Genomic DNA, 25,781 nt, shown 5'->3' with positions numbered 1-25,781 from the left:
CTGAAGGCTCCTGGCCTTCAGTTCCTGTAACTTTTCCCTCTGCTCCTGGCCCACAGGTGCGATGGCCACAGCAGCTTTCCAGGACTCAGCACCAGCTCAGCTCCGCTTCCTACTGGGCACAGGCACTCTGCTGTGGGCCAGCACCCATCACCATGCACGTCTCCAGGCCCAAATCTGCCAAGGGACACAGGCCAAGCTTGAGCCACCGTCAGGGCACGGAAGCCCGTCCGTGCTATGTGCCATGTTCCCCGCCAGCAGCCTCTCCTCGGGAATTAGTGAGGAGCCGGAGAGCACCGCTCACAAAAGCAGCCTTCCCACCTGCCCAGGTGTCTCCTGGGAAAATCCCAAAGCTCCTGCAGCAAGTGCCTTTGAAGACCTCCTCCTCCTCCCTGAACAAGTACCCGGTGCTCCCCTCCATCAGCCAGAAGGGCACCGGGGGCAGCGCTGTGGAAGCCTTGGCTGAGCGGACCAACCGGCTGGAAGTGAGCGAGGGGCAGGAGGATGCTCCAAAAGCCATCAAGCCTTTTTCTGGAGGACAGGGATCTGCCAGCACACTGTCAGGAAGTGGCATTCCCACCGAAGAGAGCTCCCACGTGCGCTGTGCCTCTGAGCAGTGGGGAGGGCAGGTGAGGCAGGAGAGCCCCTGGGTGCTCCCTGCAAGCCCGCAAGAGCCACACGTGCTGCTCGCTGTCCGGTCTCCCTCTGGGCAGAGGTTTGAGCACCACTTCAAGCCCTCTGACAGCCTCCAGACCGTCCTTGCTGTGGCAGGACAGAAACTCTCGGCCAACTACCAGCACTGCAGTGTTGAAACCATGGAGGTGCCCCGGAGGAGCTTCTCTGACCTTACAAAGTCCCTTCAGGAGTGCAGGATCCTCCACAAGTCCGTGCTGTGCATCCGACAGGACAAGCAGCACGATGCAGCAAATCTTTAGGCACACAGAGACACTGTGGTCCTTCTGCTCAGTGAAGTGCATTGCTTCTTCCAAAAAACTGAGAGTCTGATGCTTCCTGCACCTACTTCTTAATCTTCTATCTCCCACAAAATCCCCAGGAAGCAGAGTTATGGATATGTAATAGTACTTGAAATAGTATTTCAGAAAATAGTATTTCAGATGCATAAACCTGATTCATATAGAACAGCCTGTGTCACCTGTGCCACAAATTTCTGCCTCAGCACCACCAACCTTCAGCCCTTCTGGTTTGTTGAAGTTCCTGACGTTCTTTGAAAATTCAGGTTTCCAAGACCTCTCCCCTTGTCCCTTTCTATGTTTTGGGAAGGCACCAGTTCTCTGAATGCAGAAGCACCATTTGGGAAGGTAGAAACAGAACTGGTTTAGCTTCAGGACCATCTTCAGTAGCTTATTACTATCCTAAATGTCTTGTCAAGAGACTGAAAAGAAGATCAAACCCCAAACCCATCTGGAAATAACAGTAATAATACATTAATGAGTTATTGTGAAGTATTAAATTGCAAGACATTGTAAAATAGCTGTGAGGACTCAGGTCTTTCTGGGTAACCTCAGTCCTGCTCTTAACTGTGACTAAATCATCTTTTTAAGAACAAATTATTATTATTTTGGCTGTCTTGGGGAGCAACAGGATATTCTCCTTAATTTTCCTTCTCCTATTTGGCTTATGTGATCCATAGGTAGGAAGCAGTGGATAGTTGAGAAGGGATGTTACAGATAGTTCCATTTAACCCCTTTACACTGAAGTGAATTAGTCCAAGAAGCAAGTGCTGCTTTGGGAATTTTTAAATAAGATATTAATGGGATTTGACTGGGAATTGGCTCAAGGAGTAAGCCATCTTTTACTAAAGCATCATTTAAAGGCTGGTTGGGTGACTCGGCAGGTTTAGGCAAACACGATGTGCTTGTGCTAAAAAAAAAAGAGAAATATCTTCTAGTTTCTAATGGAATTTCAGAGGCAGTAATTTTTAATCTCCTTTAACGATGGACCACTTGCCACACAGATGAGTGAGTTTAAATGTTTTGAGGCAAACCAAATTTATTTTGAAGCTCAGTGTAAGTAATTGCCAAATCAACTCGGCACAGGAGCACAAACACAACAGGGGCAGAAAGCTGATTGCTGGTGCTGGCTATGAGTGTGGTACCTGATGCTAAATCAAGTGTTCAGAATCCAGCAGCTTTGTAAAACCAGTATCTGATGGAACAGTGGTCCCTGCTGCTGTTGGTGATGGGAATCACTCAGCAGCAGTCCCAGACATCGAAACATATGGATGCCTTCAACAGAACCACGAAGTATTTCACTTGGCTTCAGGAAAAGGGACCACTTTCCAGGTTTCTTTCAGAGTTAGGTGGTTAATTCCCTATTTCTGCCTGTTGTGGGTACTGTTATTCCTATATTTCAGAGTATTTCCATCCTGTGTTAAACAAAGCTTTTTAGGCTGAAACTTGAACTTTAAATGATTTACATGAGCTAAGGTTTATCCATCACACCTGCTCTTAAGAGACCTTCAGTTTGATGGCAAATAACTCAGGGACTGCCCAAATCAGCCTTTGGATGGTCAGCTGCCCTCCACACCACCTTCCTGAAGTTTGTATCTGCATCCTGCGCTCAACACAAGCTTGCAGCCAAGGAGGAAGCACTCTTCATCAGTGACAAGCTGTGACCAGAGCTGGGGACCACCAGGCAGCTGTGAGAGCACAGGGGCTCTGAGCAAGAACAGAACAATCAGACAGTTCAGAGTAACTTGGCTCACAGTGGATTTCTCATGCTGCAGGATGTTTCTCCTGATAAAGCTGGATGAGTTTGGTTTTAATCACCTCACCCAGGCTACAGAATCTCCAAAGATGGGCAAAAAGTATCAAGTCTTGATCTAGGCAAGCACAGCACGGGGAAAACACCACTTTTCTCCCTCAGTTCTCCTTCTCTTCCCTTCAGAACTGTTCTGGGGAGATTTTAGCAGCAACTCTTAAGTCCAGCACAAGAAGCACCGGGGGAAGAACAATATTTATCTGACCTCATTTATTGTGTGGCATCATTTAACAAACTTCTTAGTGGGAATCTTTTAAGAATTTCAGCATTAAAATTAATTCTGTCACAAATATAAAACTTATCAGGACTTTTGGCGGAGAATGTCTTTACCGAGGCTTTTAAACACCAACAAAGTATTCAAGCAAGAAGTCAGCAAAGGGATTGTTCAGTATGTGTTCTTTAATTCCAATTAAAAGTACATTAGAAACAGCACACAGGACCAGCAGCAGCTTCCATGACAATTCAACCCAATACTCTGCTGTCACCAGGTCATTCAACTGTACTAGGAAAGTAGGTGATTAAATCAAGTCTTCCACTCCACACGCAAGCACTCACTCACCTGCCACTTTAAATAGGATTCCAACAGAATAAAAATAGATACACCCCAGAATACAAAAAGTTTAATTTTAAGCTGTTTTTTTTTTCTTCACTAAAGCCTTTATACAAATTGATAAAAGGGTGCACAATTTCCTAAAATTTTAGGTACATTTTAAATGAGCCTTTTTTTACTTGGTAAAAGGATCCATATTCCTGTCTTTGAACAGAATATGATGGCCAAAATTGCAAAGAAAACAATTCAGTTTAAATTTACAATTTATACATTTGTTTTGACATGATTCCCACGCTGAGTAGCAGGCCCATGGCTGCTCATGCATGTCCCATTTCCCCCCAACAAAGAGCTGTGCACCCTAAGTTCTGGTTCAGGAGCCTCCTTCTCCTGGAGACTGCGCTGGGGGAACAGCCCACAGTGTCCAGCTGTGTGCACAAGAGTGGTCCCAACACACAGGAGGCGTCATCCTTCCTTCTCCAGGAGCTGTGAGCCCTTCCTTCTCCATGGAACACCCCGGGGCAGGGACCAAAAACCTATTTTGCACTATGGAGCACTTCCCACCTGCAATTTGGCTGAGCAATTTGATTCAAAACTCTGGTACTGAAACGTACTGCAACAGGTAAATTTGGTGTACTAAGGGTACATTTTTTTGGTCAATTCAGGCTATCATGATTTGTTTGTTCTTTTAATCCTGTATCTGATGGGTGAAGCCCAACAACTCTGTACATTACCTGTGCTGAGCTTCACAGCACGGTGCATTTAAGCACATGGTGAATTTCATTCACAGAGGTGAATTTAATCAGGCAATCCATTAGTACAGTTCCCTTCATACTGCCCCTCCCACCCCCCCACCCACACCGTAGCCAGGTTAAACACTTGGGATGAACTTCTGTAGTGTCACCACCACCCAGGTCACAGAGAGTGGCCATCCCAACAAATCCAGGACAAAGGAAAAGAAAATACTGCCCAGCAAAGCGACACGGCACCTGTGTTTGCGAGTAGGAGCTACTGGAGACACCCTCAGGACAATTTATGGAAGGAAAACAGGGCAAATCCATCAGAAAGCCAAAAATGAGTCTTAAAGAGCTCGGGGAGCGCCAAAGAGAATGACATCCTAGTTTGTACAAGTTAAGTATTTAGCCAAAAACCAGCTGCCTTGTTTGGGGTTTTTCAGGTTTTCTTTTTTTTTTTTATTTTTTTCCTTTCCTTATGTCCATTATATATTCAGCTGTTGAATTTAAACTGATCAGGTTAATGCTGCCCATTATTCCAATTAAAGATAATAATGTTTTTTTTTCCTTTTAAAATTTTAGGTATTCCCTATTGCCTCTCTTTTGGCAAGTGTATTTCTCAGAATTCCAAAGATCATCCCATTTTAAGGCTAAACTAAGAAATGTTAAAAGCTTCTGTAAACATTTCCTCTTCCTCTCCATAGTTGCACAATTTAAAGTCCAACTGCAATTTTGAACATGAGGTAATTTTTGTGTACTCATATCTTGAAGAGTCCTTTTTGGGACGAGCCGAGAGGCTGTGCCAATCCAAACGCTGATCCAATTGTAGTGGGAGAGCTTCCACAGCAGGGCACATACCAGTTCCAGCAGCTATTTCAGTTATTTATCTTCTCAATTTCATCCAAGTCATCAGTATCCAATTTGTTTATCTTTTTGTCTGGGAAAGAAGAGAAATAGGTCAGATTTCGTAACACTGAGCAGAGAAAGGAGCGCTGCTCTCCTCAGCTGGACCTGAGTTCTGATTTATCAGGGAATGTTCAGTCAGGTTTTAAAAATACAAATTAAAACTGTTTCATTTTATCAAAGGCCTATCTGGGTACTCCAGTGTTACCCACCCCTGGAACATCCACTTCAAGGACAGCAAACACAGCCTGATTTATTCTGCTCCTGTCTGAGGCAGCAGGTCATAATCCCAAGTGATGCTACACCAAACACTCCTGCTGTGCTCCTCTGCCACCCATTTAAGGCTCAACAAACACCCTGAGACCTGATCAGCATCCAACAAGTCAAATTCTGCAGTGATTCAACAGCTTAGAGAAAGGAGAAAGCCTGAGGGTACGTACTGAAATGTTCCTGGATTCTGTTGAGAATGTTCATGCTGTGCTTGCTGTCCACCATGTTAATGGCCAGCCCTCGCTTGCCGAAGCGGCCGGTGCGGCCGATGCGGTGCAGGTAGGTCTCGTTGTCTGGATTGCCATCCTTATCCACAGGCAGGTCAAAGTTGATAACAACAGAGACCTGCTCTACATCAATCCCTGACAAAAAGAGAACATCAGGTTACACAACTTCACTTAAATCTTTTTGCAGCAGGAACAGCCCCCTCGCACTCTGAAATGGAGCTTTTCCACAATATCCTCATGGGGTGGGAACAGAAACTATTGAGCTGTTAGGGCAGAGAGTCCCACTGAAACAGCCAAAGCCACTTAAATATTCTGGAAATTCAGAAACTCTCTTCTTCCTTGCAAAGTTCTGAAGATCACTTGTTTTTTTCCAAGTACAATCCAGTCTTAACTGTTCCAGGATGTCAAATTACACCACAAATTGCTACTGGGATAGTGAACTGGATTTCACTGGTTTTCAGTTTTCTGTACTTGGGCACACGTTCACTGCAAACCCTGAATGTCAGCACACAAGGCAGGCTTGGTGCCAGACTCACAGGATGGACTCTTCCATCTCAAGCAGCAGGAAGCCAACAAGCAATCCTGTGTTTGCCCACAGGCACACAGTGTAAGGACACCAATTTCTCCCAACTGGAACACCTGAGGATGTGAATTCTTCCTTTAAGCTGGCCAGGGGTATGTGTTGTCTTAAGAAGTTCTGCTTCCAGCCCTCCTTGTGATGCCTTTTTGGGCTATCTATAAACAGAGGCCAGACAAAATAAAAGGAATAAAAAGTGGGTGTATTTACTGAAGGGCCTTTAGGTACATTTTGGGCAGACGAAGCACACCAGAGGCTACACCCAAAAATGGACCACGGGTCACGGGTTTTTACACTTTTGTAAGTTTGGTTCATTTGCATATTGGGGGTTAATCCTTCAATTACAGCTTCAGGTAATTAAGTCATTTACCCCAAGTTTGCTCCCCTCAACTCACTTTTGTTTAATCTCTCGAGGCCTGAGGCAGTGAGGTGTCCTTGAGTGCCAGGCCTGGAGAGGAATTGTGTTTGCCCAAAACGGGAGAACAGCAGCTGGCACTGCGTGTGGAGTTTGGAGTTCTACACTAAAGAACTACAGGGTCACAAATACATGAAACATATGAAAGCTAAAATCCTAGAGCATCACCTGGCCCCATTCCTCCATATCCTACCTCTGGCACAGACGTTTGTGGTCACCAGCACCTTCTCCTTGCCCTCGCGGAAGCGCTCGATGACGGCTGCTCTCTGCTCCACCATCATCTCCCCGCTGAGCAAGGCCACCTGATGGCCCTCCCTGGACAGCTCGGCCGCCAGCCACCCCGCTGTCTTCCGAGTCTGCAACACACAGCCAGCCCCACATTTGGGACGGGGTTCTAATGCTGGAAAGTGACAGTGAACCTCTCTGGGGGCCCACTGGAAGCTCTGTGGCTGCTCAGTTTTTGTCTCCCTTACAAACTGTATCAGAAGGAGAACAATACACCTCAGCCCCCTCAGGAGCCCCTGATTAATAACACACATTTTCTTTGTGCTCTGCTGCTTGGTTTTCACTCTACTGGAGACTGACACTACATGCATACATGGACAACCTACAAAACTTGTCACAAACTACTACTCAGCTTGGAAAATGGCAGGGTCAGACCTGAATGTAGTTGTGAAATCCCACACAGACTCTGCACAGCCTTGAATTAAACAGTTTTCTGAGCTCCAATTATGTCTTGAGACAGCCTAAAAGCAAACTGCTGCAGCAAATTCCAAACACTTTCATCCTGTCTGAGCTCATTTTGCCTGGCTGTTTGGTGCTGTCAGCACTGATTTTTCCCTAAAAATGATTATGGCAGCTTCCAGAAAAAGAAAACCAAGTTTCAGTATGATTCACAGTGGGATCCCAGAGGTGTATCCTCAATTACCTGAGGGAAATGAAGTCCAGGAACAGCACTGTATCAGCTAGAGAAGCAAAAGACTTCCCAATCCCTCTTTATGCCCTATTTTTATCCATTTTCTAACCCCACTTTTTCTTCCTTTTCAGTTCAGAGTTTTGGAATAGTGTGCTAATTATTAACTCTAATCTTTGCTTCAGAGGAGTTCAGGGATAACAGTGACCATTCAGAAATAAACAAGTCCAATGTTGTCTCTTGGATGGACAAACCCAGGGAGTCAAACCAGCCAGTGCTAAAGTGGCTTTCAGGATTTCACTCAAAGATGGAGCCAGAGAAGCCAAAAAGGCCAATTTAGTTCTCAGTTCCTTTCTGGAAACCGTGTCTGGCTTGGTTTTAGCACTTGCAGACTCTGAGGGGGTCACTAGGACTAACATTCCCTGGAAGCACTCACGTGGCAGAAGATCATGGCCTGGGCAATGGTGATGGCCCCGTAGATGTTACAGAGAGCCCGGAACTTCTCATCTCTGTTATTGCACAGGACATAATACTGCTTGATGGTGTCCAGGGTCTCCTCCTCACGCTTCAGTTTGATAATGTTTGGGTCAGGAACAACTTTTTGAGCAAACTTCCACACAGAATCCTCAAAAGTGGCTGAAAACAGGAGCATCTGGCAGTCCCTGGGGAGCATTCTGAAAGAGAAATAGGGAGGGTTCCCACACAACACTATCATCTCCTGATATCCTGATGGAATTCATGCTACAGACAAAGGAAAACCATAACCCTGGAACCAGTTATTTCATTGGCTGGAAAGACTAAAACCAATCTTACCAACACATGATCACTCCCTCATGGATCACAGGCATCCACACTTACCTTCGTAAAGAGGAATAAACCCTGCTCCAGGACAGGATTTTTATTCTGTAAGGTGGCCAAGAACACCAACAGCATCCTGGTCTGTATCAGGAGTGGTGTGGCCAGCAGGAGCAGGGAGCTCATTCTGTACTTGGCACTGGTGAGGCCACACCTGAGCACTGTGTCCAGTTCTGGGCCCTCAGTTTGGGAAGGATTTGAGACGCTGGAGTGTGTCCAGAGGAGGCAACGAGGCTGGGGAGGGGCTGGGAACACAAACCCTGTGAGGAACCCCTGAGGGAGCTGGGAGTGTTCAGCCTGGAGAAAGGGAGACTCAGGGGTGACCTCATCACTCTCTACAGCTTCCTGAAGGGTAGTTGTAGTTCAGGGGGTAGTTGGTCTCTTTCTGCAGGCAGCACTGACAGAACCAGAGGACACAGTCTCAAGCTGCTTCAGAGAAATACACGTTGGATATTAGGAAAAAGTTTTTCATGCAAAGAGTGATAAAGTTGTGTAACCTGACTTCAGAATGGTCTGCCTGGGGAGGTGGTGGAGTCACCATCCCTGCATGTGTTTAGAAAAAGACTGGACATGGCACTTGGTGCCAGGGTTTAGTTAAGGTGTTGGGGTTGGGTTGGACTTGATGATCTTGTAGGTCTGTTCCAACCCAGTAATTCTGTGTGATTCTGTGAAATGAAACTGCTTGTCCTCCCCTGACATTGTGCCTCTCTGAAACCCCTAGACCAGAGTTAATCTGTCATTTCAATCTTGTTGCTTCATTGGTGAGGACACTGTTCCTGACTGCAGCCCCGCTGTCCCTGTGTCCCTCCGTACCTCTGAATGCGGATGCTCTGGTCCTGGTGGCCCTGGGTGGCAATCATCACATCTGCCTCATCCAACACAAACACCTTGATCTTCTTGGGATCTATGAATTTCAGTTTGGAACACCAGTCCAGCACAGTGCCAGGTGTGCCGATTACGATCTGCTCCGAGATCTTCTGCCCTCTCTCCACTGCCGAGACAGAAGAAAAGGCTGCTCTAGGGTGGCTCTGCAGACGGGGAAATGTTTCGGCCCTCTCTGACCGAGCCATTTCACCACCTGACTGCTCTGGTGCACATGAGGAGCATCATTCCCTCATTCCTGTTTGTGGTGTTTCCCCTTACTCACGTTTGTTGCCTCGGACAGCATACGCAAGTTTCAGCTCCGGGTAAAAGTTTCCCATCTGTTCAATCACTTTTCCTGTTTGAAGTGCCAGCTCGTATGTTGGGGAAAGGCACAAACACTGGAGGAACAGAAGGATAATGAGTGAGGTGATCAACATCCTGGGCAACACTATCACACTTGCTTTTTAAAATCCTTGTTGAAGTTTTCTTCAAGACAAATATGCAAGTTGCTGAACAGTTTCTCAACCATCTCATGAGGAAATCTGATTTAAAAAGTCCCTCTCCAAGCATTTTCTGCTCTATTGTCACAGTTACCTTCTCTTCCACCCCAAAGCCACTACCCAACCCCCTTCAGCCTGCACTATTTCTATGATTTAAATCCTCCACGAAAGATTTAACTCCTCACAAGTGGGAAATGGATTTGTAGAAAATTCTTAAAGTTTGATAGAAGGTTCACATAGTATACATTTGTACGTAAACTTTGAGATAAGAAATGTTGACTTAAAAATGTTATAAAATAGGATAAACATTGTTGAGAGAGAAATGGAATGAGAAACAAGTTTAAAAAAAAAACTTTATAAATAAGAGTAGATATTTTGGAGAAATAGAACTATGAAAGATATATTGTAGTAAGACTTATGAGGGGTAATTTTAGATGAGTAGTTAAAAGGTATTTGTAGTATGGTGTGAAAAAAGCTGATAAACTAAGAAATGCTTATAATGTATTGCAATTAAGAAATAGTTAGCTTCTGACTGTGATAGCGTGAATTATAACATCTGTATTATCTCACCCTTCACACACTCACAGAGCAATGGCATCCTGTGTGATGCATGGGAAGGACCGACAGGAACAAGCTTTGAGCAAAATCCACATCTTTTGCACTAAAGGCATTTTGATAAATCCCCAAACCTCCAACTCCTTTAAGCAGTTTAAAGAAATAACACCTTGGCTCCATCAAGCCATGAATTTACATCTGAAGGCCTCCCAGCAGCTCAGGTTCCTCACTAGATGGCACTGCACGGCCAGGGTGAGACACACCCTGAAACAGGCACATCCCAGAGTTTACCTGTGGATACTTGTTCCCAGGCTCAACCCTGCTGAGCATGGCCAGGACGAAGGCAGCTGTCTTGCCAGTACCGGACTGCGACTGCGCGATGAGGTTCTGCGGGCTGGGGGCACAGCAGGCACAGCTCAGAGGGGGAAGCACCACGGTGGCACCTGAATCCTGTCACATTTACCCCTGCTGTGGATCCAAGGCCAACCTAACCAGCTACACTCCATGGGGCAGGAACTTCTTCCTGCCCAACACTCTCCTTTGACGTTTGTCAATTATGGAGATTTGGAAGGAGAGCTGTGGTTATCTCTCAGTAATTTCCCATTTCACACGTCTTCCCCAGTGTCTCAGTACCTCACATGTTCCAGCTCAGGGTTGTGGAGAGGAAAATCAGCACCTCAGCTACTCCTACCCACTCAGGATTTCTGAGCCACTTCGTATTATTTCTTCCCAAACTAATGAGGAAAATGGCAACAACCCCCCAAACCCCACAGCACTGCATGCTCAGTACCAGCCCCAGGAAAAGGACAAATCCAGGGCTGCTGTCACATAGTTAATAACCACAGAAACACTGTGATATGGGAACCCTTTCTCCATACTCTGAGAGTTTCTCCATCACCCTCCTCCCACCCAAAATTCAGGAGCAGCATTCTGAACCTTTCAAATCCTTCTATTCTGGTAGAGAGTAGGAAGAATGTGTACATACGGTTCAGCAAGCATCATGGGCAGGGCATTCTCTTGGATCTTAGATGGTCTGTTGAAGCCCATGGCATAGACTCCTTGCAGGAGCTGTGGTTTCCTGAAAAGAGAAATTTTTATATCATGACCTATTAAAGTCCATTTAGTTTTCATTTGTGTACAAAAAGGTGAGAGAAAAACCCTCGAGAAGACATCCTAGAGCTGTCTCTGCTACAATCCCACCTGTGAAACAACTGTGGTCAGCATCTGGAACCTTAAGTGACAGCAGGAAGTCTAGACAGGGAGCTTTGCAAAAACCCCTGGATTTAATAAGTCAGCCTGCCTGTCCCAGCTCGAGGGCAAAGCCTGTGTCTAAGGCCACCACCGCTTGTTCCAAAGCAGCTTTTCAGACATTCCAGGAATCACAGAGCAGAAAGTGTTAATCCTGTCCTTCAGGCCAGTCCCATTTTCTCAGCCATGCCTAATCTTGGTGCCAAAATTATCACTCCTCGATGACTCAAACGTGGGACAAAGCGTGAGGAACAGGATGAAGGGATCATGAGATCCTTGCAAGGACTTCAGCAAGTCGTGTGGATTCTGCACTACAGCTGAGCGATGCTGGCTCAGGTAAATGACATAATTAGCTCAGTTTGCTGTGGCTACACCTTGTGATCTGTGGCTGCAAGCCAGCCCTCACACCCAGAACTGTGTGGTGACACTGCTGGCCAGCAAACTCTAATCTGCTGCTTTCTCTCCAGGGAGCTTTCTACTCTCAGCAGACACTTGTGTAGACAAGGAGACCCCGGAACAACCTAAATCTGGGTTATGGTGCTGGAAATTCTCAGCTGATGACCCCCAAGTGCTCCCTGGATGTTGTGAGTGCTCTCAGAAGGGCTCTCCTTTCCAAGCAGGTTACAGGTCTCCTGCCCACATTTACCACTGCAGTAACTTCCCATTCAACACAACATAATTTTGCAAAAATCCTGTATTACTTTCCAATGATGGCTGGAACAAAAGCTCTTTGAAAACATAACCTTGTGCTGCTCCAAGCAAGGACAAGACAAAGCCCAACTCTGCACCAGTTGCCAAGGATACCCCGAGTCATAACAAATTGAAGACTCAATTAGGCTGGCTGTCCCTGTCATTAACTCCCTGGGATTGTTTGCCTTTTGAAACACAGGAATGAATTAGTCTAACAGGCACTGCAGGACTTCAGCTTCTTTTTTAGAGACGTTCAACCACAAACATTAACAAAGCAAAACCTCCTGGCATTTCATGGGGAGAAGGCTCTTTAGCTCCCATTTTGCTGTGGAGCTTGTAGAGCAACAAACCTGAGATCAACACAAACACAACAATCCCAACAGGAAGCACTCTTCAGCATATTAATACATATATCCATCAACCATGCCTTAAACAGTTATCACCCCTTGAAAGCTGCACTGGTAGAGGTTTTCAAAGGGAAGGAAGTCAGAAAATACTGGTGTCTCCAGTACATAAATCCAGTGTTGCTGGAAAAAATTAGCTGTTCCCTTTGTGCTGTTCACTGCTGTTGTTTCAGATGGAAACCCCCACCAGGCACCCAGATAAACCAACTCTTGTTGCATTTAAATAATACAAATGTTACACTCATTAATGACAAGTTGGCAGTAACCTGATACACAAACCCATGTACTTTTAAGTGGTATCTCCTATGCCACCAGGGAATTTTTCAGGACATGAGGAGAAGTTCCAACTACCTGATGGGCTCCAACCTCACATCTGCTCCGGCAGTTATAGCAAAACTTCTCTCTCTCAGAGGTTACAAATACAGCTCCCCATGAAAAATAGAAAAATCCAGTTATAAGAGAGCCAATTTAATATATCTGATCCCAGGATTTGACAGCTGCATGCAGAGAAAGCTCTGGCTCATCCCAGCAGGCACTTACAGGCGCAGCTCCTCGAAAGACTTGACAGAGTAGAGGGGTGATGTGGGGTCCCTCTGCAGCACCTCCACCTGATTTGTGGTGTCAACCAGGTTACTGCGGATCAGCTTGTTCAGTAAGGACTGGGCAGCTCTGTCCTCTGGGAAAGGAGGTAGAAAACATGAATCCATCAGTCACAGCCTGTTCCAAGTCTTGCCCCCACTGAACTCCGGAGCCACTTAAAAGGGACAAAATCCCTCCAAATACTGAAATTCTTCATTAGAGTATAATGGCTTGAAGAGCCCAAACCTCCTGGATGAGACACTGAGAGATCCCAGAGATTACCCCATTTAATACCCAGGAAGACAAATCAAACGACCACTGTTCTAAGGGGGACTTTAACACAGCCAGATCTCGGCTTATTAAGATTCTCTGAGCTTAGCATCTACCCGGGATAGGGTAAGGCCTCCTCAACCCTCACTCTGGCGTGTGGGCAGACACCTCCCAAGGTTTTATTTTTAAGGAAGGTTTGAGGATAAACAGTACTTTAAAAGATTTCAGAGCTGAAACACAAGGGTTGAGGACAAGAGAGATGCAAATGAGGTTAAACTGCTGCACTTTGGGGTTTTGCTACTAAATCTGTTTCCTAAAACCACCTTCTGAAAAAATGTGAGCCTTTACCCACCTCTGAGCAGCCACTGCATAAACGCAACTTGTTGGTTGCTACAGCAATCCCAGCTCCAGGTTATCCAACTGCTCCTGTATCCAGTCCTGCCTTGAGGATACTGCTATCCCCTTATTTCTCTCCATTCTAATCCAGGAGTCTCCCAAGTTATTACAGGACACAATGCCTTTAAAAGTGTTATGGAGGAAGGACATGTCTTACAATTAAGTCCTTGGGGCAGGATACAAGATCAGCGGTCCTGAGACATAAGGCAGACTTACTTTAAGTATATATTAAATCAATATAATTATAATTAAATTAAATTAATTTCCTTGCCAAAGCTTTTTTTGGGAAGGCACTTACCCTTCTCCTCATCTTCCGTCTTCTCCACATTGTCATCTGCCTTGACAACGGCACCTGAATGGGAACAGGTTGGGGGGCACAGGTGAGCTCAGGCTCAGGGGCAGCCCACACCCCCAGAGCTTTGGAACATCCTGGGAACAGCTACAAACAGCTCATTTTTTTCCTGAGGAGAACTGCCCTGCTCCACTGTTGTGCAGAGGAAACCCAAGCACCAGTTCCAAGTGCAGTTTAGCAACCACACCAACAGATTTTGCTCACACAGCTCCCTGAGACACCAAAATATTTAGTCTGTGCTGCTGTTTAATCTCAGCTCTTCTGGAATCTCATGATTTATCAGGAATTTACTTTGGCAGCAGTGCTCTGAACCCCCACAGGGAAACATTCCCCTTTCCAAGCCCATCTGAGCAGCTGGAACTCACCATTGGCATCTGGTTTGGTTTTTTCATCCTTCAGGTGTAAAGTGCTCAACTAGAAATGAGGAAACACACAAAATCAGAGAAATTCAAATATAGCTCCCTATATTCTAATTCCAGCCAGGAAAACCTGAGCTTTGGATTTATCAAGTATTGCACAAACCCTGCTCAGCTGGAAGGGAAGACACAACAGGAACTTGATTTCAAGAGTTTTAATACAACTATTTCTAAGCAGGAGTTTTAACATAAATACAAGTTTTTTTAACTGTAATGACAACACAGGAAAGGGGTTGCTTTCTGTCCTGTAGCCTCCACTCCCCAGTAGCTCTGCTGATGGAAAATGGGAGAAAATCAGCATTCCAGGATGGAAACAGGATCTGTGCCCTGTCCTGGCCAGCACAAGCTGCCCCAGGATGAGTTTGTTTCACCACCTGAAATGTGCAGGGAGAGCAGCCCCGAGGGTCTTCTCCACATCCTCAGTGAGTGTTCTGTGTCCAAGCACAGAAAAAACAGAAAACAATTTTTCTGAGGTACAAAGTTACATCTTTTCATTAAAAAAATATGAGGGAAAAAGGAATTTTTTTGGATGCTGGAAGAGAGAGCCGAGGCTGGGTGAGTGCCTGAAGCGGTGCAGTGTCTGGATGGAGGGTGAGGGGGACCGCAGGGACGTCTTTGCCCTTTGGATACGCAAAAAATGGATGAAGGCGAAGAAATTTTAAAAATAATGGTAAGTAAGTAAGTAAATAAATAAATTGGGGGTTTTGCTTATAAAGGAAGAGCCCAAGCCCAGGGACAATCGGATTCCCCGGGCCCTCCCTGCCCCCGTGGCAGAAAATGGGGCGAGAAAGGGTTTCTGCGATCGCTGCTTTCTGTGAGGAGGCGGCGGGGGCCGCGCGGCCCGGGGGACCCGGCGCCGCTGGACCGGCCGGGCCGGGCCGGGCCATCTCGAGCCCCCGCGGGCCCCGGCGCGCACTCACCGACTCGGCCGCCGCCTCCTGCTCGTCCACGGCCAGGGCCCACGAGTCGGTGGCCATGGCCGGCCCGGGGTGGCCGCAGCAGCCGCGATGGCGCCGGGCGGGAGCGGCGCCTGCGCGCCCGCGGCACCGCCCCGGCACCGCCCGGACCCGCGAACCGCGGCCGCGCACCGGCGTTCCGGGGGCAGCGCGTTCCGGGGGCGGCGGGGAGAGGGGACGGGGGGTGAGGAGTGACATCGAGGGTCTGAGGTGGGGAGAGGTGGACACGGGGTGGGGTGAGGCTGTGACCCTGTGGGGCTGTGTGTCCTGTGGGGTGTGAGCCCTGTGTGCTGTGTGGGGCTGTCAGCTCTGTGTGGGGTGTGAGCCCTGTGTGCAGTAGTGGGGCTGTGAGTCCTGTGACTCCTGTGAGCTCTCTGGGGCTGTGAGCCCTGTGTGCTGTGTGGGGCTGTGAACTCTGTGCGCCCTGTGAGTCCTGTGAGCTCTGTGGGGCTGTGAGCTCTGTGGGGCTGTGAGCCCTGTGAGTCGTGCGTGCAGTGTGGGGCTGTGCGCTCTGTGTGGGGTGAGGCTGTGGGGCTATGTGCCCTGTGAGTTCTGTGTGCCCTGTGAGTTCTGTGTGCCCTGTGGGGCTGTGGGCCCTGTGTGCCCTGTGGGGCTGTGGGCCCTGTGAGCCCTGTGTGGGGTGTGAGCCCTGTGAGCCCTGTGTGCTCTGTGGGGCTCTGAGCCCTGTGGGGCTGTGAGCTCTGTGTGGGGTGTGAGCCCTGTGTGCCCTGGGAGCCCTGTGTGCCCTGTGAGCGGCTGTGAGCCCTGTGTAGGGTGTGAGCCCTGTGGGCCCTGTGTGCCCTGTGGGGCTGTGGGCCCTGTGTGGGGTGTGAGTCCTGTGTAGGGTGTGAGCCCTGTGGGCCCTGTGTGCCCTGTGGGGCTGTGGGCCCTGTGTGGGGTGTGAGTCCTGTGTAGGGTGTGAGCCCTGTGGGCCCTGTGTGCCCTGTGGGGCTGTGGGCCCTGTGTGGGGTGTGAGTCCTGTGTGCCCTGTGTGCCCTGTGGGGCTGTGGGCCCTGTGAGCCCTGTGTGGGTCTGTGAGCCCTGTGTGCCCTGTGTGCCCTGTGGGCCCTGTGTGCCCTGTGGGGCTGTGGGCCCTGTGAGCCCTGTGGGGCTGTGTGCCCTGTGGGCCCTGTGTGCCCTGTGTGCCCTGTGGGGCTGTGGGCCCTGTGTGGGGTGTGAGCCCTGTGTGCCCTGTGGGGCTGTGAGCCCTGTGAGCCCTGTGGGGCTGTGAGCCCTGTGAGCCCTGTGGGGCTGTGAGCCCTGTGTGGGGCTGTGAGCCCTGTGTGCCCTGTGTGCCCTGTGGGGCTGTGAGCCCTGTGTGTCCTGTGGGGCTGTGAGCCCTGTGTGCCCTGTGGGGCTGTGAGCCCTGTGTGCCCTGTGGGGCTGTGAGCCCTGTGTGCCCTGTGGGCCTGTGTGCTCTGTGGGGCTCTGAGCCCTGTCAGCCTCAGCCCTGTGCAGTGTGGAGCTGGGTGCTCAGGTCCCCTGTATGTTGAGGGGCACTGTGGTCAGGGGCCTGGTGACCTGAATGCTGTGGGGCTGAGACCAGGACCCCGCTATGATCTGGGGGTCAGCCTGTGTCTCACATGATGTGGGGCTGGCTCAGTCCCCTGTGTTACGGGGCCATCCCTGGGGGCCTGGCCCTCCATGTGGGGTGGGGCTGGGACTGTTCCCCCTGTCTGGTTTGGGGCTGGGGGTCAGGCCCTGCCGTGCCATCTGCTGTGAGGCTGCAGCTTCTGTTTCCCATGGAATGGAGTCCCTCTGGGAGCCAGGGCTGGGGGACAATCACGCAGACACTGTGACATTAGTGAGGGAACTGCAGCTCTGTCTGTGGAGCAGGGGTGGAGGTGAAAACAAGGTAGGAGCATGAGTCATGGAGGTCTAGAAGTGACAGGAGCTGCAAGAGTCATTTCCGTCCTGTCTCTTGCTGTAGGGCAGGAGCCAGCTTAGACTTGGTATCAAACCTGTTCTTTAAAGGTCCTGGAATAAAGAGGAGTAAAAGGGAAAGTAGAAATGAAAGAAGTGTGGGAAGAGCCTGTGGGATTTCCTTGCTGGGCTGCTATTCCCTTCCTTGGGTCTTGTTTGACAGAACAGCTCTCAAGGATGGTCTGAATTTGTGTTTTTATTCCATGCAGCAGAACCACTAAAATGGCCAAGCCTGCAGGTATCAGCCACAAGTTCCCAAACCAAGGATTATTTCCCTGACTCAATATTCCCCCTCCCCTTTAATGGAGATGCTTCATTTGTTCCCACAGCCTAAAACTTCCAACTGAGCTGTTATTTCTTTCTGTGCTGAGAAATCTTATCCCAGGCGGGGCTGGATCCTTCACTACTGCTCTCTTCACACCAACCATGGCTGGTTTTTTCCTTAAAACTAAACCCTGTTATTATCAAATATCATATATTATCAAATAAATCTGATATTTTTCCATCTAATTCAGTTTCCTGCATGGAGGTGGTAACCCCATGTCCCTCAATCTGTGGGGATCCCTCCCCAGCCCCACTTGTGAACTTTGGGGCCTGGAAGCTGTATTTGTGGAGGTGACATCATGGCGTTTTTTTCCATGGCAACAGGAGGATGCTGAACACGGGAGCTGAACGCAAGGAGATTTTCAATGGGAACAGAGCAGGCAGCCAAAGGCAAGTCTGAGATGTTAATTAGTTAATTAGGGTAAAAATAAAGATGAATGTGGGAAATCCCAGAGGCTGACAGGCTCATGCTTCCAGTTTAATGTTTTCTTGCAGACACACCTCCCATAAACATACATTTAATTGGGACTAGTCCCATTTAAGACAGGGGAAAACAGAGGTACTGAGAAGAAGACAACTGTGATCAGGCAACATTGGCTGGGGGCAGATCCTTCCAATGCCTCCTTTCTGCTCCTTGACCTTGGCTGCAATCATTCCTTAGGATCTTCAGGGGCTGTGCAGCCTGTCAGTGAGGTGGGACTGTGCTGGGTGTTTCTCTGTTCTGTCCATGAGGAAGGATTTTTCTCCTCAGTCTCCAGAGCAGGGATGGGCTCCTGGAGGTGTGGGTTTCCTGTTGGTTTCATGCAGGGTCCTTGATTTTGCTGGAGACTCTGCTGTCATACAATTACATATTTATTCATTTGGACATGAGATAAAGATTCAGATTAGTTTAAATAAATGCTTATTTATTTAAACCAGCAGACTTTGGCTGTGCTGGAATGACAGAGCTCATAATGGTGGAGATTGGATGGTGGAATTTCATTGAAATTACCTCTGGTCCTTACACCCCAAACAAGTCAGAGTCTTCCTTGCCCACACACAAACCTGCTGCAAGGAGGAGGAAGAGGAAAAAGAAAAGAAGGAAAGGAAGGAGGAGAAAGATGAGGCGGAGGAGGCGGAGGAGGCAATCCCTGACTAGCCCTGTGTCATCACTTTTTAATCATCACAGTCTCACAACAGAGTGATTATTTGTTTCTTCACAGCATTCCAGGCTGAGGGAAATGGCATTTACATACAGAGCACACATGGAGATCATGGGAAGTGCTCGTTGCTGTCCATCCAGCAGGAGATTTGGTTTAGTATTGGATTTTTTCTGGGTTTTTTTTTTTGGTAAGTTTTGAGCCCATCCGAATCTCCAGCACAAGAGCACCCCACTTGAACACTTGAGTGAGCTGGGTAATGAGCCTGGAAAGCCTGTCTCATGCTTGGCCAGTCTCAGAATCCACCCAGGCATGAACCAGGACTGGAAATCTTCCTCTGTGATGGTTAGAGGTGCTGCTGTTGCCTGGTCCCAGGTGGGTAAAGCCACAAGCTTCAAGATGGCACTTAGAGTGACCTCAAATGCTACTTTTAGCTTGTCCCCTCCCCGGTTTTGCCTCATTGTACCCATCCTATTCCCCACTGCTGCTCCCTGGGAGGGGCTTGCCCTCATCGATGGTGGGGTGTCCTGGGCAAAGCCAGCCTGGAGAAGATGAGGAGGAACAAACTCCAGCTGGAGGCCCCTGTGAGCTGTTCTGGGCAGCAGTTTTGATCACTGTGGTGATGCAGCTTCAGCATCAGCACTAAATATTAATTCCCCCCAAACAACTCCATGTGTGTCTTCCTGAGGTCTCCCACTTGTCTCATCCACCATGTCAGATGCTGCTTTTTCTTCTAAACAAATACCCTGCTGCTACCACATTTGTTGGTTTGAATCCCAGGATTTCTCTTGGCATATGTTATTTTCTTCTCAGAAGCCACAAGCCCTGGTAAACAAACATTTACAGGCACTGGGAACACGGGACCTGCATTTTTCCATGGCTGACTTATTTGTCTGGCAAGAACCATAAATTCTGGAGGGTCAGGGCTGAAGTCAGCCCTGGGAGCTGGGCTTAGGAAAAAATTCTTGAACAGGCATTTGTTTGTGGAGTTTCTTGCCATTTCCTCTACAGCATGTTGTTCTTGGGGAAGAGGATGGGTTATTAGGGGTGTCACATGTCTGGTCACCCTGATCCTGCAGCATGGATGTGTCCTTGGAGGCCAGGGGGAGAAAGAGGAGCTTTAGCCTCGATGTGCTCTGATCCAGGCTTGGTGTCTAGCTCTGCTTTGGGATAATGTCCAACTCTGTGTCCCCCCAGCTGCCTCAGTTTCCCATTTCTACAAGTTGTTTTTCCTGGGTTTCAGTGTAAGTTGCTCAGGGCAGGGACTGTATCCCACCAGGGTCATCCGTCAGTGTCAGCATTGCTAATGTAGGGAGGGTCCTTCTAGACCCCCATGGGTGGGGGCTGGGGTTGAGGGGCGTTCCTGGGGAGGAGAGGGTACAGGACTGAGATGGGAATGGGGGCAACAGCAAGTCTAGAAGAGAGATCCAGCCTAGGGCTGCAGAGGAGGCCAGTGAGCAGTGATGCATGCTGATTTTGGGGGGCTTGAGGGTGCTTTCCTTCCTTTGAAAGAGAAAGGGGATGACAAAGGTGAATGCGGTGGGCTCTTCCCCTCCCGGCAGCTGCTGCGGAAAATCCCGGGGAGATAAATCGTGGGGATGGGTAAGGGGAGTTTCAGCCTCTTTTTTTTTTCCCACCAGCCTGCCCAGCTCAGGGGCATCTCCTCTGCCCGGATGGACTTCGCCCCTCGCCCGTTCTCTCCCCCGCAGCCCCCGGGCTCAGGAGGGGAGCGAGGGGAGGGGGAACCGCCAGGGTGTTCGAGGGGATTGTCATGGTTACCTCCCTGACAAAACAAATGGCTCCACTGGGTGATGATGATGGTGATAGTGATGGTCACCCAGACAGCTCCGGACAATTTGAGTCAGCGGTGGGGGGCGAGAGACCCACCCTGGGGATCCAGAAGCCCCCCATCCCAGGGGAGCCAGACACCCTCCCGGCTCCGGGCAGAGCCTCCCCGCCGGGGCACATGTTGCTGCAGCCCGTTCGGTAAGACCCTTCCTCGCCCCCCCGGGACCCTCGGGACTCCCCGGTTTACCCCAGCCCCGCTGCCCGGTGGGGAGGGTCCGGGCTGTGAAGCCACCGGTTGCTGAGGTGGCTGGTGGTGCAGCGCTCCCCCACCCCAAGCCCCGGCGCTTGCTCCTCTCCCTCTCTCCCTCCCTTTCCCTCTCTCCTCATCTCCCTCTCTCCCTGTCTTCCAGAGACAGCGCTCCGCAGCCGTGCCTGTCGCCTTCGGGATTCCTCCTGTCCCTCCTGCCCTCCCCAGCCCAGCCGCAGAGGGGCTGGAAGAGTGGGTGAAGTTGCTCCAACCCCCCCATCCCTTTCTTCCTTCTCCTCCTCCTCTCTCCCAGGAAAGGTAAGAAAAGCAGTGGCTACTCTCCAGTTGCTCCTGCACCTTTTTAGCTCTGCAGGGGTGGGTGTGAGGGGTGTGTGTGTGTGTCACTTCCCAAGGCTGTGCACGATCCCAGCACAAAGCTGCTCACTGAAGAAATCCCTGTCATAATATTTGTGCAGGCACAAGCCCACACTTTGCAAGCTGCTGCTTCCCAGCCTTGCTTTTTCCCAGCTGGATGGTGAGTCCTGGAACATCCCATCCCTCCCCAAAAATTGTACAGACTTCAGTAGTGACTCTGTCCATCTCTGTGCAGGCAGAGGACAGGGGATGGATGGGGGGATGATGCTGGGGTGATGGGCTGTTTCTGTCCTGGGCAGCCAAGTGGGGTAACCCATGTGTGGACACGCTGCTTGGGGAAGGAGGAGTGACCTTGGCAGGATGAGGGGGGCTGATCCCCCCCAGTAAGGGTCAAAACACTGAGACCTGGCTGGAATCCACCACACTGGCTGGGGCAGGGCAGGACAGGGCTGGATGGAGAAGGGCTGTGCTGCTCCTGGGGACCCTGTGTGTCCCCTTGGATCTGGATGCACCCGAAGCAGGAAGCAGGGTGCCTGGTAGGTTTAGCCTAGCCAAGGGGTGTCTGGGCCAACACCCCCCCTCTGGCTCAGCCCAGGGATCTTCCCCCCAGCTGTGAGCCCAGCAAGGTGGGGGTTAACTAACCCTTGTGTCAGAAATGTGTGATTAACAGCTCTAGGAAGGGGCTTGGGACAGGAATCCAAGTCTGTGACGCCCAACTGTGGGGCCAGACTGGTGGTCCGAGACACTTGCCAGGGTTATGGCTGACAATCCCCAAAGTCTGTCTCTGCCAGGGCTGTCAATCATGGCCCAGCCTGGCACTGTGTCACCTCGGGAAGGAGGCCCTGGCTGCTTCCACTGGGCTCTGGCAGAAGTTGCTTCCCAGCCTTTCCCCACTTTCCATATCTGAGGCCTCAGGGTGTCCTTGGGACCAGCAATCCTTGTCACTACTGTGGCAGTGGGGGCCCTTGTTGTCATCCTTTGGGGATGCAGTGGCTGTTTTCCTGGTTTTCCATTAAATGGGATATTCCACTTGCAATTTGAGGCAAGGGGAGGCTGGAGATGGGAGAACAGTTCCTGTAGCTTTTGCTGAGAATATCTCACAGGTCTGCCATGATGGATCCATGGCTCTTCCAGATAGGACAGTGCTATGGGTGCTTTTTCAAACCCCATTTCCTTCTCTTCCTAGAGATATTCAGGGGGTTGATCCCAGTTTCCTGGCCAGGTTTGAGCCTTGTGCTTTGGTAGAAAGTAGCTGAAGGGCTCCTGCATGTCTTAGTCATGACCTGCAGTGATGTGGGTCAAGTAGGTGAAGTCAGGGGTCCCTCAGCAGCTCCCTGAGCCTTGCTGCCCCTGAAAACCAGGGAAAATTCCCAAGGGTGACTCTACTTGAGAGCCCTGAAAGTTTGGGAAGTGCAAGGCTTCTCCTGTCTTGTATTTGCAAACAGGAGGGAGTTTGTTTCCCCGTGGAGATTGCCCAGGAATGCTGATGGGAGGCTGTGGTACAACAGGCATCCTTGGCCAGCTCTGTCCACCTGTACATCTCCACAGGGCGCTCCGGCTGTCGTCATCCCGGCGAGCCACTGGATGTCAGTGTTGATTGAGACAGACGACGTGGAATGAATATTTAACCCAGCTGCAGAAAACCAGGCGTCCTCTGAGCAGTGGGGATGTGCCCCAGGTCTAGCTCGGACGTGGAGGCGAGATCTCCAAACCGCCTCTGGCAGGTCAGGGGTTACAGCAGGGCGGGGCAGTGATTCAGCTGCTCAAAAATGCGTCTGATGCAAGGTGTGACACCAGGGCTGGGCTTGACACGGCAGCCTTCCTGTCCTGGGGGGCAGAAGCAGCCGGGCTGCCACTGATTTCTGCCCTTCAGGCAGCAGGGCTGGGTGGAGCTGTGTTGGGTTTTATCCCAGCTTCTGCTTTGACTCTCCCTATCCTGTTGTCGGCTGTGGATGCTGCAGATCCTGTGGTGTGGTACAGCTGGGACCCCAACCCACTCCTGGGAGTCGGGTCCTGCCAGAAGCCAGGCTGTGTGCTCACAGTTTTGCTCTATTTTTCTTTTCAATGCATGAAAATACACCTCAGAAGAGCATTACTCTGCCCCTCTCTTTACTCCACGTGCTCAGACAGATTTTTTGAGGGCACATCAGTGCTTAGAGACACAGACAGACACCCAGGAAGCTCCAAGCAGTGCTTCAGTCCCCACCCCCGTTTTTCAGGCACATTAACACCTTTTCCCATCCCATAAAATCCAGCTCCAGCCTCTCGGGAGTGCTGGGACAGACGCTGCAGCCCTGTGAGGGGCTGGAGCCTGCGCTCCGGCTCGCAGCCCTGCGCTCCCTGCGCGTCACCGGGGCGTCGCAGCAGCAGCAGCAGCAGCAGCGCCTTCCCCGTCAGTCGTCAGTCCGGCAGAGGGTTTGGCCGAGGGTATTGCCTGCAGTGGGATGATCACATTTCCGTGTCTCCTTCCCCTCTGTGGCCAGGAAGAGCAGAGGATTGTCATGGAAAGGAAGGGGGGGGGGGGGGGACAAAAAGATTGATCCAGTAGCAGCCTGGTGTGCCAGGTCCAGAGTGCAGCTGGCCAAGGCACAATGTCTGTCCCCAGCCCTGAGGCACTCCCGAGCTGATGGGATTACAGGTGTATTTTGAGGGCTGAAGGTAGTAACCTGCAATGATTTCCTTTTTTCCTGGGATGCCAGATGCAGTGCAAGGTTGGGAGGCACCTGGCCAGGTCTGTGGGATGGCTCCATGCCTGCTGTGTGTGGGAGGCAGGACACGTTTGGTGGCAGTGAGGGGACATACTGAGGACTGGGTGTGTCTGGAAGTACCCTGTGCAGCGTTAAGCTGTTGGTAATTTTTTTGGGATGCAGGGTCTTGCCAGGTCCGTCCTGAGAGTCCAGGCCCCGTGGCCTGAATGGAGTGCACATCCCAGAGCAGCAAAGGCAGCACGGGGAGCAGGCAAGGGGCCAGTGCCGAGCTCCTGGGTGGCACAGGAGAGAGATTCCAGCCTTCCCACTGCTCTCCCTCACTCCAGCCTTTCTGCTGCTCTCCCTCACTCCAGCCTTTCTGCTGCTCTCCCTTTCCGTGCTGCAGTCACTTGATGGCGTTGGTGACACAAGCTGTGTGAAGCAGCCCCATGGCTCTGCTGGCAGCATCCCCTGTCAAAGGGTTTTTGCCAGGAAGAGCTCTCTGAGCTCTCCCTGTCCTTGTGGGGCCGATTTTTTTGGCTGGCACAGCAGTGAGAGCTGGTGAGAGAGCCAGGCTCCTCTGAGGTGCAGGAGAGGTGCAACTTTCCTGGCTGGATTAAACAGGACATGGCAAGGGGCTGTGCATCTTACCAAGGGTCCCTTAGTGCTTGTTCTGGCCCAGGTGATGCAGAAATCCCTGCTGACAAGTGGTTCCCATGGGAGCTGTGTCCCCAATCTTCCATGAGTGCAGGAGATGCAAGGGGTGTGGATCTCACCCATGGCTCTGTACTAAGTCCCCAGTTCCGAGATGAAGTCACGGTCCTGGAGCCCAAATTCACCCCTCTGGCACTCCTGTGATGAATTCCTGTTGTGCCAAGCTGTTAGAGAGTTCTTCCTGTTATCATTTCTTCCCTAAGGTAAAATCATTCTCCCTCCTTCCTCCCCCACTTGGCGTTTAATCACTTCCCAATACCTTGATGGCCTCTGCCACATATTGAAGTGAGGGGACCTTCACTATCTCTCCCTGTGGCAGCTGAACCCTTGCCAGCTCCTGCCTTCCCAGGCCCTGTTGGCGTGGCTTGGAGCATCCTGGTGTGGGATGGCCTCCCCTGGCTCAGGTGGGACTCCATCCATCTCCTGACTGTGGGGGTTACATCCCTGTGGATGCATCTCCAACCTCCCTGGGCAGCTCCTGGCATGAGCAGGGTTTGTGCTAGAAGGTGGGGGTGGATTAAATCGGGAATTTAAGGTTTTTGGCTGGGATTGAGGGCTGTGCCTTGGGATTACTGCCCTCCACCATCATCTTTGCTGCTGTTTCCTGTGCTCAGTTTCCCTGGCTGCTCTCCCCCATCCTGGACAGACCTTCTTGCTCTCCCTGGCTCTCCCTTTGTCCTTTCTGAGCACCGTTTTCCTGACCCAGCACTCATCGAACTTGTGGCCCTGATGTCTTCTGTGTCGTTTGCATATAAAGGTGGGTTTTAATAAAGCTGGAATGAGAAACGGGTGCATTTCAGTGCTGCTGGCTTCTCCTGGGCCTTGTAAATCACTGCATAAAGCATTGCAGAGCCAGCCAGGGAGAACTGCTGCCTAGCAACTTCTCCCGGTTCCCTGGGGGAGCAGGATGGGGCCCTAAAATCCACCTGAAAAGTCTCCTTTAAAACCCTGAGGCCTGGGGGAGAGGAGCTGTAATGGAGGAAAACCTGCTTAGGGAAAAGAGTTGGAATGTAATTGGCATAAGGAGTCACTTTGCATCTGAATGTGTCGGCTGAGCACAGGGAGGGATGAGTCAGCCTGTGCAGGAAGGATCTGGAGATGCAGGACAGCAGAGCAATGGCACTTCCCTGTAATC

At 50.2% G+C, this 25,781-nt stretch overlaps 2 protein-coding genes across 2 annotated transcripts; one reads left to right on the top strand and one right to left on the bottom strand.

The window, feature by feature from the left end:
• Positions 1 to 61: 61 nt before the first annotated feature.
• UBXN10 (UBX domain protein 10) lies at positions 62 to 2,983 on the top strand (the record flags this gene model as incomplete). The annotated part of the gene is given in 2 exon segments (XM_084220442.1): positions 62 to 145; positions 147 to 2,983. Coding segments are annotated over 2 exon segments (870 nt in total). The 3' UTR covers positions 933 to 2,983.
• A 1,195-nt stretch (positions 2,984 to 4,178) lies between these two features.
• LOC311162215 (ATP-dependent RNA helicase DDX19B) lies at positions 4,179 to 15,532 on the bottom strand. The gene is made up of 12 exons (XM_084220441.1): positions 15,414 to 15,532; positions 14,443 to 14,491; positions 14,024 to 14,077; positions 13,021 to 13,156; positions 11,124 to 11,216; positions 10,430 to 10,532; positions 9,367 to 9,481; positions 9,033 to 9,210; positions 7,801 to 8,038; positions 6,645 to 6,807; positions 5,403 to 5,594; positions 4,179 to 4,996 (listed from the first exon to the last, which is right to left on the bottom strand). The coding sequence occupies exons 1-12, from the start codon at positions 15,468 to 15,470 to the stop codon at positions 4,935 to 4,937; spliced, it is 1,440 nt and encodes a 479-aa protein (XP_084076567.1). The 5' UTR covers positions 15,471 to 15,532; the 3' UTR covers positions 4,179 to 4,934.
• Between the last annotated feature and the right edge of the window lie 10,249 nt (positions 15,533 to 25,781).

Source organism: Fringilla coelebs (genome assembly GCF_963513975.1).
Source record: "Fringilla coelebs genome assembly, chromosome: 22".
NCBI lineage: Eukaryota > Metazoa > Chordata > Aves > Passeriformes > Fringillidae > Fringilla > Fringilla coelebs.
This window is presented reverse-complemented; position numbering and strand designations above follow the sequence as displayed.